At 38.8% G+C, this 16084-nt stretch overlaps 1 protein-coding gene across 1 annotated transcript; it reads right to left on the bottom strand.

The window, feature by feature from the left end:
• Nucleotides 1–1498: 1498 nt before the first annotated feature.
• Nucleotides 1499–16084, bottom strand: rcc1 (regulator of chromosome condensation 1). Its single transcript, XM_041792454.1, has 10 exons — nucleotides 15967–16084; nucleotides 14685–14778; nucleotides 14088–14275; nucleotides 13826–13993; nucleotides 7358–7454; nucleotides 5914–6036; nucleotides 5672–5812; nucleotides 5378–5497; nucleotides 2433–2585; nucleotides 1499–2231 (listed from the first exon to the last, which is right to left on the bottom strand). The coding sequence occupies exons 2-10, from the start codon at nucleotides 14758–14760 to the stop codon at nucleotides 2056–2058; spliced, it is 1242 nt and encodes a 413-aa protein (XP_041648388.1). The 5' UTR covers nucleotides 14761–14778; nucleotides 15967–16084; the 3' UTR covers nucleotides 1499–2055.

The raw sequence follows: 16084 nt of genomic DNA on the forward strand, positions 1-16084 counted from the left end.
AGGAGCTGTGGACGAGGAGCAGTTATTAATGTGGATGAATTGTTTTTTTTAAAGATTTACTTTTGGGCCTTTATTAGATAGAGGAAGACAATGGATAGATAGGGAAGAGAGTGGGGAGAGACATGCAGTGAAGGGCCACAGGATGGGTTCGAACCCGGGCCCCCCACATACATGATGCACGGCTCAAACCACTCAACCATCTGACCCCAGGGGGCTGTTTTTTTTTCAGGATTAGGCTAGGCCCCTTATCTCCAGTGAAGTGCATCTTAATACTTCAGCACACCAAGATATTTTGGACAATGCTATGCTTTCAACATTGTGGCAGCAGTTTGAGGAAGGCCTTTCTTTATTTCAACATGACTGTTCTGCAATCACAAAGCAAAAACTATAAAGACATGGTTTGATGAATTTGGTGTGAAAGAACTTGACTGACTGGCACAAAGTCCCGTCCTCAACCCCACTGAACACCTTTGGGATGAACTGGAACTGAGATTACAAACCAGGACTTTTTGTCAAACATCAGTACCTGACCTCATGAATACTCTGCTGAATAAATGGACACAAATTCCCACAAAACACTGCAAAACATTACAGAAAACCTTCCAAGAAAAGTGTAAGCAGTTGTTGCAAAAAGGAGGCCAACTCCATAATAAAGTACATGAATTTGAAAACAATGCCAATACATTCCCTGATGGTGTAATGGTCAGGTGGCCAAATACTTTAGTTTCTATAGTTAATGTAGTTTCAGGGAATGAGGTGTGATTTACATTAATACTCTGGGTCTGAAAGTTTTTATCTGATTAAATTACAGACAAATTAAATTAATGCTAATGTCTTTGTGTGAAGCAAGGTTTGTAATCGCCATCTCTTCCACTGGATCAGTCGGATGACAGTTTTATAGCACTTGGCCCTAAAGTGCAGTGAATTATGATTTCTATGTAAAACAGAGAATAAGTGATATTATAAGTGAGCAGGATGTTTTCAGTTTGAAAACATTAGTTATACATAAGCAGTGAGTAAACGAAGGACCTATCATTTGTTTAGAGGTCACAAAAACTAACACGGAAATAAAGATTCTGAAATTAGTGCCGACTTTTGGCATGACCGCAGCAAAGTTCAAGAGAAAATAGTTATTTTTCAGAATCTCAGTTTTCAAATAATAGGATTTATGGATATGAGATTTATCCCCAGGCTTAATATTTCAGATTCCCTTTAACATTAACACAGGTTGTTCAAAGCTGAAATTCAAGACAGCAAAACAAATTGTGCCAAATTAAAGTCATATAAAGCTACATGTGGCTATTTTTCTCCGCCTATTTACTATCATTTGTTAGTAACAGTTTGTACTGAGCAAAATCTGAAACCTTTATGAGAAGATGCATGATTAGTTTTTGCCATTCAATGGTTTAATACGAAAAAACAGAGCTTATAATAAAAAAGCAGCTCCCATTATCAGAATAGCTGTAAAATAATTTATGAAATTCAATAACAAAACTGCTAAAAAAAACCCAGTTATCTTTATTTTCAGACAGGCAAAGCAACAAAATGCAGGATACAGTATGATGTAATCAAACAGAAACACTTTGTCATGTGCCCTCAGTGAAATCAACAGTAGCCTCACACAGATTTAAGTAGAAATTTGCTGTCTAAAGCACAATCAGTGGAAATGCTGCTTTGAATGGAATAAAGAAAAAAATATTTTAAAACTGTTCATAGAATTCCTTAAAAGGCTTGCACTTACTTCCCTTTACTTACATGCAATTTGCCACACCACCAACATCACCATCACCTTAGTCACACTAATGACTTTAAATGAACAAAAAGGTAACATTGAATGCTAGATTAAAAAAAATACTCTCACCTTAATGATCTATCAAACATCCATGAACATTTCCCCTCCCTCTAGGAAGAAAAGAGTTCTGATAAAACGGCCTGAACCTCTCACTCTCCTCGGGCTCAGACACAGATTAAGACCCTCCCCCTGGTTTAGGCACTGTGAACAAGGCCACCTCAAAACACATCCGAAGATCCCCCACACTCGGCAAGGGAGGGACATCAGCGCTCTTGCTTCTCTTTAACCAAAAGGACTGTGTGCTGCCCCCCACTGGAGGCCATCAGTACTGCACGGTTCTCCAGCTGCTTCCCTGTCATCTTCACGGGGCTCCACTCATCGTCCTCTTCTCCGGTACCCAGCTGCATGTTGGTGCCCATACCCCAGGCGTACACAGATCCTAAAGTTAGTACAGCAAACAAGAGGTAGAGTCAGCATCTTTTGTTCACTCTTGGCAAAATGTCAACCAACATATGAAGCTAACATACAAACATGCTATAATACAAGAAGTCTTGTTATCATTCCATGTGTACTTGTTGAATTAAACTCTTTCCAAAAGTCAGCAATAAAACACTGAGAGGCTGTATTTCCCATTTCTCACCATCTCTAGTGACGGCGTAGCTAACAGATGCTCCACAGGTCACTCCACAGGCCGGCTCCATCCCCATCACCGGTGTCGGCTCGGCTGTCTCCTCAGCTTCTGGGCCAAGACCCAGACGACCGTACTCTGCTCTGCCCAGGCTGTAAACCTGCCCTGAAAGGAGCAGAGAAACAGGATTCATGTCTTGAATACAGACAGAATTCTAGACATAAATCTTTCCCAACAAGTTACTTCACATGGATTTATCAGACAGTGTGAAATTTGAAAATATATTATTGTATTCAGTCTTTTACACAGAATTAACCTGTACCTGGGTGGTGAAGTTAGTGGGTGGGGATGGAGGGCGCTGTACCCTTTTTATATCATGTTCGGTGTTATCCTGATGTTACACATGCAGTTAAGTCTATTAATTATACTTTATTCTCCAATTTATTTCAGTTTGTATCTGATGATCTGCTCGTCTGTGCAAAGAGTGCACTGTGGATTTCACATTCTCCAGATATGGAAGAATGAGCAGACATAAATGCTTAGTCTGCTACGTGAAAGTGAAGTCCTTCAGGTAAGATAAAAAATGGTAAAGGTCTGTTGTCTGTTTCATTTCAATGACCAGTGTTACCATTTAACATGTGACTGTGTTATTCAGTAACTTCACAATGAATGGGCTTTTGATTGTTTAGCTTTTATATAAAATGCATATCTGCTAAATTATTTCATACAAAATAAAAATGTTCAGTTTTAAACATCTGTTCCACCAACATTTTCAGCTGAAATACACCAGTTAACACGGTCACAAGTTAAACCGTAACATCTCTGCTTCTGCAGCATAATCAACTGGCTTTAGATTTTTCATCACAACATTTTTTTCCATGAAGTGTCCAATAAATGGTTAAATTTATGCTTAATTTAATGTTTTTTTTTTGTTTTGACTTTTTGATTTACATTGTTGATTGCTAGTGACATTAGAATATATAGCAAATATGAAGGCTGTATAATAATGAACATTTTATTATGCTTTTAATGTCAAACTATATTTTTCAGCTTCTCAGTGCAAAAACTGGAGGAGATACTGAAAGAAGCAACTGTTTATTATTAATTGGAAATGATGATACATGTTTTATTCCACTGGTTGTCGCTGTTACCACAGGAAATGCTCAGATAGAAGAAGAACAAAAAGAAGAGTCTTGCTGTGTTGTTTTGTGAAAAATACTGAAATTACTGAGTCTGTCATGGATGACAAATTATTTTGTACTTAAAAGCCACTGGCACTTTACCAACAGGAGGGGTACAAGTAAGTGTGGCAAATGGGAATCTTACAATTAGATGTTACCAATATTGCCAGTTTTACACACTCTACCTTTAAATCAACACTGTCAATAACCCCTATAACATAGAGATTGCCCAGCAGCACTGTAAAAAGACCCATCATTATTCCACCTACTTTTTCACTGAAGCATAAAATGGTGTTGACGCTGGTTCCAGTTGATGATCAATACAGGCACGATTTGTAATCAAACGCTGCAAGCTTCAAATACACACATATTATATACCATATATTCATCTAGCTGGCCCTGGTGTTTACACTAGGGGTGTAAAGGTACATGTGTTTATACCGTGCCAGTACCGGCCTCTCGGTACAACACAGACGTGTACTGAACGGATACATGTTGAATGAAGGTCATACACAGACAGAAAACCAGTGACCAACTCACTGTCACACTGTCCTGGCAACGACACAACCACAGCAAACAACAGCAACAGCCTGAATATTCCCAAATGAAAGTGTCCTGTTTAGGAACACTTTGTTTCCCAGTAAAATACAACGGAGGACAAAGACAACAACAGTAGCGCTGACATTATTCAGCAGGTGTGTCACTGTCAGCACATCGTCCAGCAGATCAATCACAGCATTTGAAAAGGCACCACTTAAACAAGACCGTCACTGTCACGAGGAGGAAGAACAAAAAGTGTCACCAGCCGGTTATGACTTTCTCATGTTTTAAGAATATTTTATTATAACAATGGTGCTCTGGTTTTGTGAATCAAATTAATTCTAAATGCGTACCTTCAACTGTCAGCCTCGGAGGGGGGAGAGAGAGGACCCCATCCTGTCTGCAGCTGCATCATTGGTAAAGTTAACCTCAGATTTCACACGGCTCTAAACTCTTTATCCGCCAAGATGGGCTGTGAAAAGTTATCCCAAACTTTGTAGTAGGTCCCATTGGTTAAAAAAGTAATCAGTGCTGAAGTCCATGTTGAAATCGGCAGGACAGACGTTAATTAGCATACTTAATAAGCTAACTTACAGTTGTATGATGATGTGTTTAAGTTGGCTGGGAAATTTAAGTGTTTAAAGAATGGGTAAAAATATGTCAATACATCAATTAAAATATTCTAGTAATTAAAAAACGTATTTATTTATTAATATTTTTTTAAGTGAAGACCTTTTGGAAGGAAGTAGCAGCATTATTAATAATTTAATACAATTTCATACAATAAAAAAATCTATTATTTATAAGCTTTAATAACCGTACTGAAAACGTACCGAACCGTGACTTCAAAACCAAGGTACGTACCGAACCCAAATTTTTCTGCACTGTTACACCCCTAGTTTACACCGATGCTTTTAGCCTCTGTTACTACCTCTTGTACTCGCTCAGAGGCAGAAAGACAATGCTCCATCTCCATGCCTTCTTTTTTACACAGACAGCAAGATGTAAACTAAGTCCTGGTTTAGTCCTGTCTCTAACTGGCTGAGTAAAATGGGCCAGGATTAAGTCTTGAGAACACACTTGAGTCATGCCTGAAGATTTACTAATTGCACTGGTTCCTTGTAATTATCTGCTTACATAAATACCGTCTCTTAGGCATCACACCCCGATAGGCGCACACATCATGTTTACACAGCTATGCAGTGTTATCTGGCGAAGCAGCAACATGGAGCTTACCTTCAGAATCAAGGCAAAGTGAGTGGTGTTGCCCTCCATAGAAGCCCACCCAGGAGGTGGTGGAGTTTTTGAAGCACGTCAGTCTCACAGGGAAGAAACATGGCTTGGTGCTTTTAGTGCCTGAAGGGATTGGTTCAAGAAAAGAGAGTGAGAACACATAATAGCCTCCTGATGGCTGATGCAATTGCTGCAGAACTTGCTCATCTACAGCGATAAAGCAATGTCAGATATGAACACAAGTTTTGACACAATTAATAGACTTAAAGAGGACTAACAGTGTTGTGTCACACTGACCCAGCTGGTGGTAGTTGGAGAGCCCAAATCCATAAACATGGCCTTCACTGGACACAGCAAAGGTGTGATATGACCCACAGAAGGCATCAGTGAAGCAAACCTTTTTTTTGAAGTGGATCATCCTTGGCTGCAGCAAGTTTTCTGGAATCACACATGCATTCACAATACATCAAATATCTGCACCTGCATCATCAAATCTGGCAGTTTTGACCCAGTATGATTTTGGGAGCGTCATTACTCACCAAGACCTCTTCTGCCTCCTCTGTCTGCAAAACACCCAGCCACTCTTCCCAGCTGCCCCTGCTCTGCGTTCCCCAATGAACAGAGATTTCCCTCCAGTGTTACCATTATCAGGTGGTCGTTTCCTGTTGAAACATCCAAGAAACATTTAAAATCAAACAGGAACAGTGTTTAAGATCTTTAGATTAGTGATGCACAATAAGTATTTTTTTGAACCGATACTGATAATTTCCTACTCCTGATGGCCGATAACTGATGATAACTGATCATTTTTTCTCAATTTTTGATTAAAAAAAAAGGTTTATTTGACGTATTCATGCATGTCTGGGGGTAAGAAGAGGTTTAATATGTAGTGAGCAAAGATCTCTATAATGAATTCTAACTGACATCACTCTTGTTTACATCAAAAAACAAAGAATTATTCTGACTTTACAACTGTTTTTCGTTAACTTTTTTTTTGTTAAACATTTGTGTTCCAAAGTACAACATACACAAACAACTGACATATTTTTGCTTGAAATGAATCTAAGTATCTTGTCAAGTGGTCAAATCTCACATTTCAATAAACTAAACAAGAATTCAGCTGACTCATGTCAAATCAGACATAAACCCAAATGGTAACAGGCTGTCATGCTTAACAAATGGAGATGTTTGTTTTTTTTTCCTTTTTGCTGCATAAGTCAGAAATAAAGAGAGCTGATGTTTTACATAAAGATTAAAAATATGCACTGACAGAAGTCATATCAGATATAGATTAAAATGTTAAGTGCACCGTGGTCTGTGGCTAAAATTCGGTTCCTGTTGTCGATCAGACTGAATGAAAGCACATCAAACAGAGAGCAGGCAGGGATATGTCTATGAAAGTAGCGGTGGATCAGGAACCCGTCAGACTGATTTTACCATTTATTAGTGTTGCACCTTTTGGCTTTGGCAAACTTTCGATAATTTCCAATGCCTGTTGAATCAACACTCTGCCTAGCTTTGGCTTGGCCCTAATGCCCGCGGCTTGTGCCTACTGCCACTTCGTTTTAACGTCGTTGGGATCAAGACTTCTAAGTGACTTACAAGATCTGGTGTGTTGAACTTCTTGTGTTAGGACTTTTTTCCACTCTTTGGGATCTTTGTGGGACAAGTTTTACAAACACTGTCCTGCCCATAATTACTGATTAACTCTACTGTTATTAGCCTCTTAGCACTGAGGCCGCTTCCTCTTCTTTTCTGGTGTCTAACAGCAGGTCACGTACCCCGGCGCCACCTACTGTTTCGTAATGTGTAGTCTTGTGAGAAAGAGAACACCGCCTTTATTATTGGTGGATTTTATCGGTTATTATTTTATAATCGGATAATAAAAATATGTAAAATATATGCATACTGGCCGATAATTTATCTGTGCCGATAATTATCGTGCATCCTTACTTAAGATAGGCAGAGAGGACTGCTTCTTACCTGATGTAATTTTCACCACAGTCTCTGTCACGGGGACTTTGACTGGAAGGTTTGATGTTGTCATGGGCTCCAGAAGGCCGATAACACCATTGCTGTCCTGTGGGAAAAAAGGGATTCATCTTTTTAATTGTCAACCCAGACGTATGAAATACCAGTAGTACCTTACTGGCAATAACTTTGATTGAAATTGTATGGTCACCAACCCACTTTGTCTACAGCAGTGGGCCTCGCAGGCCTGTCTGTTTCTAGTGGGTTATTTGGGGGGGCAACACATCTCTGATATTGAAGCCCTAGGCAGACATCCAAATACTTTATTTTGCAGGAAAATTTGTAAATTTTAATTAATCCTCTAATCCTGTAATCTTAAATGGAAATATTTTCAAGAAAGTGAGTTTTCATATGATGATTTGTAAATGTCTTGTCACCTTTCAAAAAAAACAAAACAAAACAAAAAAACAAAACACATTATAATGGTAAAACGTAGTGAAAATAGATGTTTGCATAAATGTCCTTCAAAAGTGTTAGCCAGTCTATTTGTTCAGCTTTTTGTCGTGCTCCTTCCAAGGTCCAAATGTCAGCATTTTCTGTTGAATTAATTGAATAAAAAAAAAAAACATATTTTTTGTAATTTCACATTACAGTAGATAGTGGGTCCTGTGACCAGTTGAGAAACACTGGTCTACAGGTAAAGGGTTATTAGCAACAGGATTTTTCTAAATAGTTTAAATCTCGATGAATCAAAAGAGAAGTCAAAGTGACAATTGACTTAGAAAGATGACTACAAAAGAAACAGTGATGAGAATTAGAGCAAGACTGCAAAACACAGGCAGAAAACAAGCCCACAAGATGACAGAGCCCAGCTGCTTTGAGAAAAGACAGAGGCAGGCAGGACACTGACACAGATAACACAGAACTGAAATACAAACCATGCAATTTAAGAGATCTTTTCCTAAATTCCTTCAGATGCGTAGAAAGCAGTTCTCACACGTAATTAGCTATGGAGCAACAACAAAAGACACTGTTATTACAGCGTTTGTTCACACGATGTTCTGACGATCCCTCTGAATTGTGAGACACAAGCGGGGATGCAGCGTAGGCAGTGTTAATAGAGACCTAATTGCCAATGTGCCATGGAGTATTAATAATGATAACCAAGGAATAATCTAGCAGGAGTGGGATGAGCTGAGAGGGAAAAACAATTAAGAATTTTATTACAAAGGATCATAAGTCCTTTTATATCACATACATTTTCTGTCATCATATATGATGACAAAAATGCAGATATGATAACATTTAAAGATTTGTTAATGTGGTGATAACACAAAGAGATAACACAGATAAGAAATGTGGAAATATGAACCAAAAAAGTCAAAGCTTTGACAAAGGCAGGATGGTTTCTTCAGCAGAGGTTATCAGAGAAGAAGGGGAGTGTTACTAGTCTTGAAAAATTGCAAAGAAATAAAAATGAGATGATGTGCAGCAGACAAGAAGAACCTGGGTGCTCTGTATGCTGTGTTATTTATAGCACAGCAGGAAGGGAGTCTTAACCAGGCAGAGTTCATTTGTTGTTAAAGCAGCAGAGCATCATTATAGTTTAACTGGACTGAGAGGAGAGGTAGTCAATGCAAAAGCTCAGCTGAACAGCAAACAAGCATTAAAATGCTGATATTATCATAAATCTGATTAAGCTGGCCTCAGGTCATAACCTTCTATCTGCTTTCTTCCCTTAAGTGGGTCTTACAAACTTTAAAACAATAAAAAGTGTCAAAAAATGCTGACTACGACCATTCGGTGTTGAATTATTTGAAAAATACTGCTTTTTTCCCTTCCCTGAAAAGTGGTGGTTTTGGAGATTAAGGCCTGACAGCAGCGATATACATATTTGTGTGCAAGAAAGCAATAACACTGGAACTTGGCCTTTTATGTTACAGGAACAAATCAAGAGGGAAGAGCAGGATACTCTACTGTATTCACAGAGACTTAACTAATGTCTAGTGTATGATCAGCACTAGGGTTGAGTAGTGCTGCAGCTCAAGTTTATCTCAGTTGGAAGCAAAGCCTAGCAACATAAACAAATTGCAAGACATTAAATCCAAAAAATGTAGTATGCATTCACACTTAGAACGTGGAGATTAACCAGTCAGAAGGAGGCCTGAATTATTGAGCCATGCAATTAGTGTTTCAGCCAGTGAGATGAAGTTTATCCTAACCCTCACACAATGACTGAGGAAGAAGAATGACAAAAAAGGGGTTGATGAAAGATTTTTTTGGTAAAAAAGGAAGGAATTTCTCTCATTTACAATTCATTGTCATCTATTCATCCTGTTATTGCAGTACAAATAGTTAAAGTGCATATTGCAATTTTTTCTTGTAGTGCTCAAAACTAAGTTGTGAGCATGATTTCACAAATTAAGGGTGTTAAAGCTGGGTCAGGATTTTTTAACCTGTAACATCTAAAAAAAGAACTACAAGCTTGATCAGTGAGGAGCTGATGGACAGAAAGTCTGACGTGCTTTAATTACAGTGAAATAACGGATGCATCATATTAAACTTCTGCCAATATGTCAAATATTTCTAGAAGTGTAAATTGCCAGTTACATCACAATATGATAACAATTCTTAAGCTTGCAATCAATATCTGACAACATCATGAGGACATTTGACCTACTTCAAAGAAAAACAGCCTTCTTTAAAAAGACCTGATTTTTTCACTGTACAGTGCAATTTTTAATGTTGCAAATGCTGTATTTACTTAGATTTGCAGGCCCCTGTTTACCTTTTAGTTCAGAGCATAAATATATGTAAGTTTGTGTTTAAACATGATGGCTTTAAGACAGCAAATATTTAAAGTCTTGAAAATTTCTTTTTCTTCCTTTTCTATGATTCTGATCCGTCTAAAGCACCAAAATGTACCTTTTCTGCAGAGGTGGAAAAAGTACCAGACTATTGTACCTAAGTAAAAGTACTCTGGTTAAAATTTATTTGAGCAGAAGTAAAAGTACTGGTCTGTAAATCTACTGAAGGAAAAGTAAAAAGTAAGTCATTTAAAATTTACTCAAAGTACTGAGTAGCTACTTTTGATACCCAAAAGGCTTTCACAGTGAAATCTGACCTGTCCTTAATGTGCAATAACAAGAAAATATGGACCCCCAACCAGGTTGTTTATTATAAGGTTTGACCTAACCTAAAGGAGAATGCAACAGTGGTTTTAGAAGAAATATGGAATCATTCTTTTGCTACGTGCATGAGCTGACCTTCATGTGTTGTGAAAACCAAATGACTGGTCGTTTTCATGTTGTTGGCAGAAAGCTTAGACCTCCTTTGTGGCTTTCAGTGTTTATTCTTTTATTCAGTACTGGATGCTTTTTAAAATGCAATTAAGTACAATATTCCACTCAAAATATACTTAAGTAAAGGTAACAGTAGTGATTTTAAAAACTACTCAAAAAAGTACAAGTACACAAAAAGCTACTAAATTACAGTAATTTGAGTAGATGTACAGAGTTACTTTCCACCTCTGCTTTTCTGTACCCTTTTATAATCAAGATCAAGTCATCCTTCTTCCTATTCTCAAACTGCCTTTGAAAAAAATCAACTCACATGTGAACATGAACACACATTTCTGCACCATTTCAGCTCTTTATATGTTCCATTTAATTGTGGCGCATTGGCCTTGTGTACTTTTATAGGATATTATGAGATTTTAACAAGATTAAATCCATTTTACATAGTGACACAGTGAAGATCCAGATTGATTTTGTTGTAACATAATCTTGATTTTGATAAATATGGAGATGATAGCAAGAGCTGCTGTCCTGTTTAGATCACTTTGAGTTTGGGAAGATGTTATTTTTATGATAGATGAAAAATGTTGGACTGCAAACAATGCACCCAAGGAGGCATGCACCAGCGGACTTTTCACTCTACTTTTCAGTCTACTCACTTTTCACACTACTTAAGCTTTGGGCAAATAGAACGGGGATAGCGGTGTTATCTGTAGATAATCTTATATTTTGGACATACATGGATTAAAAAATGCTTTGCTAAAAAGATGAGAGTTCAGTCCTTGTGTTGTCTATGTCCAAAATATTTCCACCAAGCCGAGAGAGGAGTGGATAACTTCACCTGCTAACTCTTAACCTTGCTTACTACCAGCTGGTTTTAGATCAGAATGACACAACTGGGCAGAAAATGTCAAACAGGTGTGCAGGAGGAATTTCAAAATAAAGTGTAGCTTAAAGATGACTTTGTACATTGATATTTTAACTTTCTAGTGATTTTAATGGATAACTGATCAACCAATTGATTATCAATCAGTTTCATCCACATAAATTGATTGTTACAGCCCTATACATTTTCATATTCATATTAGCCTACACCGAGATCTGAGTTTCCGTTAGCCGGCATCTGCCGGTCATTGGCCGGTAAAAAGGGCGGAAGTCCGGCAGATAAAAATATAACCAGTCAAAATGTCCAGCAGAAAACATGCAAATGACCAGATAAGTAAATACTGAATACTTGCATATTATATTTCGTGTAACCTAGAAGATATGTTGGGAGAATTCATTAAAATAAACTAAAAGTTGCCTAATCTTACTACATCTACTGTCCTGCGGTGCTGGGGTTGTTTATCTCCTCAGATGGCAAGCACATGGCTATTTATGTATGCACGATGATGTCGAAGCAAATCTATTTCTCTGTGCGTGCTCAGTACTGCTGGGGACTATGCAGGGAAAGTTTGACCAGAGCTTTCTCGTAAAGCAGAATTTTAATCTAAGTGAGGTTTTCCCGGTTAACAAAGGCTTAATATCATCAGCGGTATGGAGGGATTTTGAGTATGTCATCATTACGAGTAATGAAGAGGCTGAAACAAAGGGAACTGTATAGCTGAGTGTCGTAAACACCGATGCAGCAGCAGAGAGAGAGGGGCCTATGCCAGACAGAGTTGTAGTGGACTTGGCTAAACTACCTATGACCAATCCTCAGATAGAGCTGGATTGTAGTCAACACAGAATCACATCATCAAGTGCAATGCAATGCGTCGGATGCAGTGGTGTAAAACACACCGCCACTGGACTCTAGAGCAGTGGAGACGTGTTCTCTGGAGTGACGAATAACGTTTCTCCATCTGGCAATCTGATGGATGAGTCTGGGTTTAGTGGTTGCCAGGAGAACGGTACATGTCTGACTGCATTGTGCCAAGTGTAAAATTTGGTGGAGGAGGGATTATGGTGTGGGATTGTTTTTCAGGAGCTGGGCTTGGCCCCATAGTTCCAATAAAAGGATGCTTCAGCATACCAAGAGATTTTGGAAAATTCCATGCTCTCAGCTTTGTTGGAACAGTTTGGGGATGGCCCCTTCCTGTTCCAACATGACTGTGCACCAGTGCACAAAACAAGATCCATAAAGACATGGATGAGAGAGTTTGGTGTGGATGAACTTGACTGGCCTGCACAGAGTCCTGACCTCAACCTCATAGAACACCTTTGGAATGAATTAGAGCGGAAACTGAGAGTCAGGCCTTCTCGTCCAACATCAGTGTGTGACCTCACAAATGCACTTCTGGAAAAATGGTTAAAAATTCCCATAAACACACTCCTAAACCTTGTGGAAAGCCTTCCCAGAAGAATTGAAACTGTTATAGCTGCAAAGGGTGGACTGACGTCATAATAAACCGTATGGATTAAGAATGGGATGTCACCTAAGTTCATATGCGAGTCAAGGCAGGTTAGCCAATACTTTTGGCAATATAGTGTGTGTGTGTGTGTGTATATACAGTGCTTAAAAAATGTATTAGACCACCTGTCATATTTGTCTCAGAGACCATCCAGCATCACAAAGTGCTTTAATGCGGACTCTTTCATTTTCAGTGAGCTCTCCATGTTTTACCATTTTGAACAGGAATGAGGGATTTCAAACTGACTTCACCCAAATTTGAGCCGGCTCACTGGGCTTTTCTGAGAAGTCAGAAATTAATCAAGCATAACATTCAAGTTTAAAACTCATTTTTCTGTTCAGGAATGCAAGTAAATAACTATAATTTGACATATTAATCAAGAAATATTAATGTGCTTTACTATTTTTTCAGTTTTTTGTAAATCTGTAAATTTGAAAATTCATGGATAACAACAATTATATTTTAGCATTAAAAATATCATTTCGGTTAAAGAGCTTCTACTGGAGGCAATCTCAATGCAGAGACATCGAGATGAGATTCTGCAACCAGATGATATTGTGTTATCAAAGTGATAACACAACAGTGTGCTGATATTCTGTTATCAAAGTGATATAATAGTGTAAAATCTTGTCTTGTTCTCTTGAACCCAAATCTTGCCTTGTCTCTCGATCCAAGCATCTCACCACACTCCTACAAGGAGGATTGAATAAATCTGCATGACTTGCTCCCTGAAGCAATGTTGGAAAAAGCTCTCATACAACCACAACAAGAACAGGCTGAAGGCTACTTACCCTGAAAGAGCCCCAGATGTACACTGTTCCATCCTCTGTGAGTGCAGCTGAGTGGCTGTCTCCTGCAGACACCTGCACCACCTTCCCCTCTAGTGTCACCTTTCCTGGAGCCATCTCAGACCCCTCTCTTCCCAGAGCCCCCTCGTCGTTACAACCAAAAGTGTAAACCTAAAACAGAAACAAAGAATACCCCACCATTATCTTTAATGTTGGTAAGGAATATTAAGTGCAAGTTCATCCTTAAAAGAAGGTTTTGGCTTACATTGCCTGTGTCACTGAGGCACACGGTGTGCATGCCTCCAGCAAACACTTGAACAATTTTCTCTGGGAGTGGCACAAGGGCGGGTTTCTTCCTTTCTATGATGTCCTGGCCAAGACCCAACTGTCCAACGTCACCCTGGCCCAGAACAAGAACCTGCCCAGCGTCTTTGCCATGGCTCCTGTGGGAAACTGGAACACACAACCATTTTCATAACTGCTTTGTTTAATTTGATCTAGGATGTTATCATTATAGCAAGGCAAAATTTGACTCTGGCATGAAAACAATGACATGAAGCAACTGGTCCAAACTGTACTGGTTGGGTGCGGCATGCTTACTAGCTACATTCTTTCTCGACCTAGGCTAGGTGTGTTTGTTACAAAATGGATTTAAGGCTTTTTTTTTTCTTTTTTGAGAAATTCTTTTTTATTTTTTTGTTTTCAAATTAAGTCTCACTCTAAATCCAAACGCAAGCCTAAATATGCATAAACCCTCCCAAAATACAGAAAAAAAAATGTTTTGCTTTACTGACTAGAGGCATGAGTTAAGATAACTGTGGTTTCCTTTCTCCTTTCTGTTTTGGAATAGCCAGTGACATACCTTTCACTTTCTTTGGTCCTGTATCATCTTCCACTATAGCTTCAGACTTCCTCTTGTTGGCCTTTTTACCAGGCATGTCAGAAACAATTGGAGGCTTTGAGGAAACACAGAAGAGAAGATTTTTGTTATACCCTGCAAGTGGCTGAGTCACTCAGTCTTATCACTGGTAAGAGAAAAAAATAAGTTAACTGAAGGGCATCAACCTGTCTTCACATACTAAACTTTAAAGTAGCGGATAAACAATTAAAGGATCAATGGCAAAAGGAGAATACATCCACAAAGAAACCTTAACATATCAGGGATATCAACACTGAACTGCAATGTGATGCCTGTAAAAAAGTAAAATATATAGACTAGACAGCAACAAAAAGTCCTCCATCCCAACATTGAGAAATGCCTTGAAATGATCTCAATCAAAAATCCTGAAAACAAACCCTGTCTAAATTGAATCAATACATGTGCAAAAATGCGGATGTATTTGTGCAATTTCAACAAGTATCGCTCATAATTTAGTAAAACACACCTGTGAATATTAAAATCTCACCACTACTCTCTCACCTTTTCTCTTATGGCACGTTTTGGGTTAAAATCATGACTAGATATCTGCACTCCTAGTTGTTACTGTGGCCAGGAGCGCGTACCAGGAACTGTTGCTGTCAGCTTTATCAATAGCTTTATTCAATGCACAGACAGCTGTGCTTCCTCTGCGGCTGTCGTGAAGTTGACACCCGAAACGAGAGCACACATGGCTCTGAATTAGTTACACTCACAAAAACCACTGCTATAAGCTCCCTCGTGGACTTTAACCTTTGGCAAGATCATGTCCAGAGAGTGCCGTCAGAGCTTTACCATTTCCCATGAGTGAGATGAATACCAGGGTTTAAAATAGGCTACGTGATCCAACGTTGGCAGTGCCCATGTGTCCTAGCTAACATCTACAGAGCTAGGTTACAGGGCGAGTCGCACATGACTGACCTGATTCATGATCGACAGTTTCAGTGTCAACACGAGCGGCAAAACGACAGCTATTTAACTTACATAACATATTCTAAATACATTGCAGTTGTTGCTTAGCTTCAGGTAGTATCGGGGCAATAGCTAACGTCCAGATATGTTTGCTAGCAGGCGCTAAAGTTAAACAGCTAGCGGTGTTAGCATGAAATGCTGTATGAATGAAGCTCAATAACTATTCTTCGAATTCACTGTACATTAATTTCTCAGATGTTGTTTTTATTGCCCATATCTTCCCTTTGAACTCCGTAGAATCTCAGAAATAACAAACCTGTTATAAAAAGAAGTTTCAGCTTGCCCTGTAACGAACGTGCGCAGCCTGTTCCCGGTCTTGATTGAGAAACTGAACTCACGCACGCACGTAAAACGTCACTTTCTTAGACCTTGCG

The sequence above is a fragment of the Cheilinus undulatus genome, linkage group 8 (genome assembly GCF_018320785.1).
Source record: "Cheilinus undulatus linkage group 8, ASM1832078v1, whole genome shotgun sequence".
Taxonomy (NCBI): Eukaryota; Metazoa; Chordata; class Actinopteri; order Labriformes; family Labridae; genus Cheilinus; species Cheilinus undulatus.

Excerpts from the sequence above, each read along its gene's own strand:
- rcc1 (XM_041792454.1), bottom strand. The coding sequence starts at position 14,760 with ATGCCTGGTAAAAAGGCCAACAAGAGGAAGTCTGAAGCTATAGTGGAA. Across the intron at positions 5,498-5,671 it reads CTCCAACTACCACCAGCTGG|GCACTAAAAGCACCAAGCCA; the intron begins GTCAGTGTGACA and ends CAATCCCTTCAG. Across the intron at positions 2,232-2,432 it reads CTACGCCGTCACTAGAGATG|GATCTGTGTACGCCTGGGGT; the intron begins GTGAGAAATGGG and ends TACTAACTTTAG.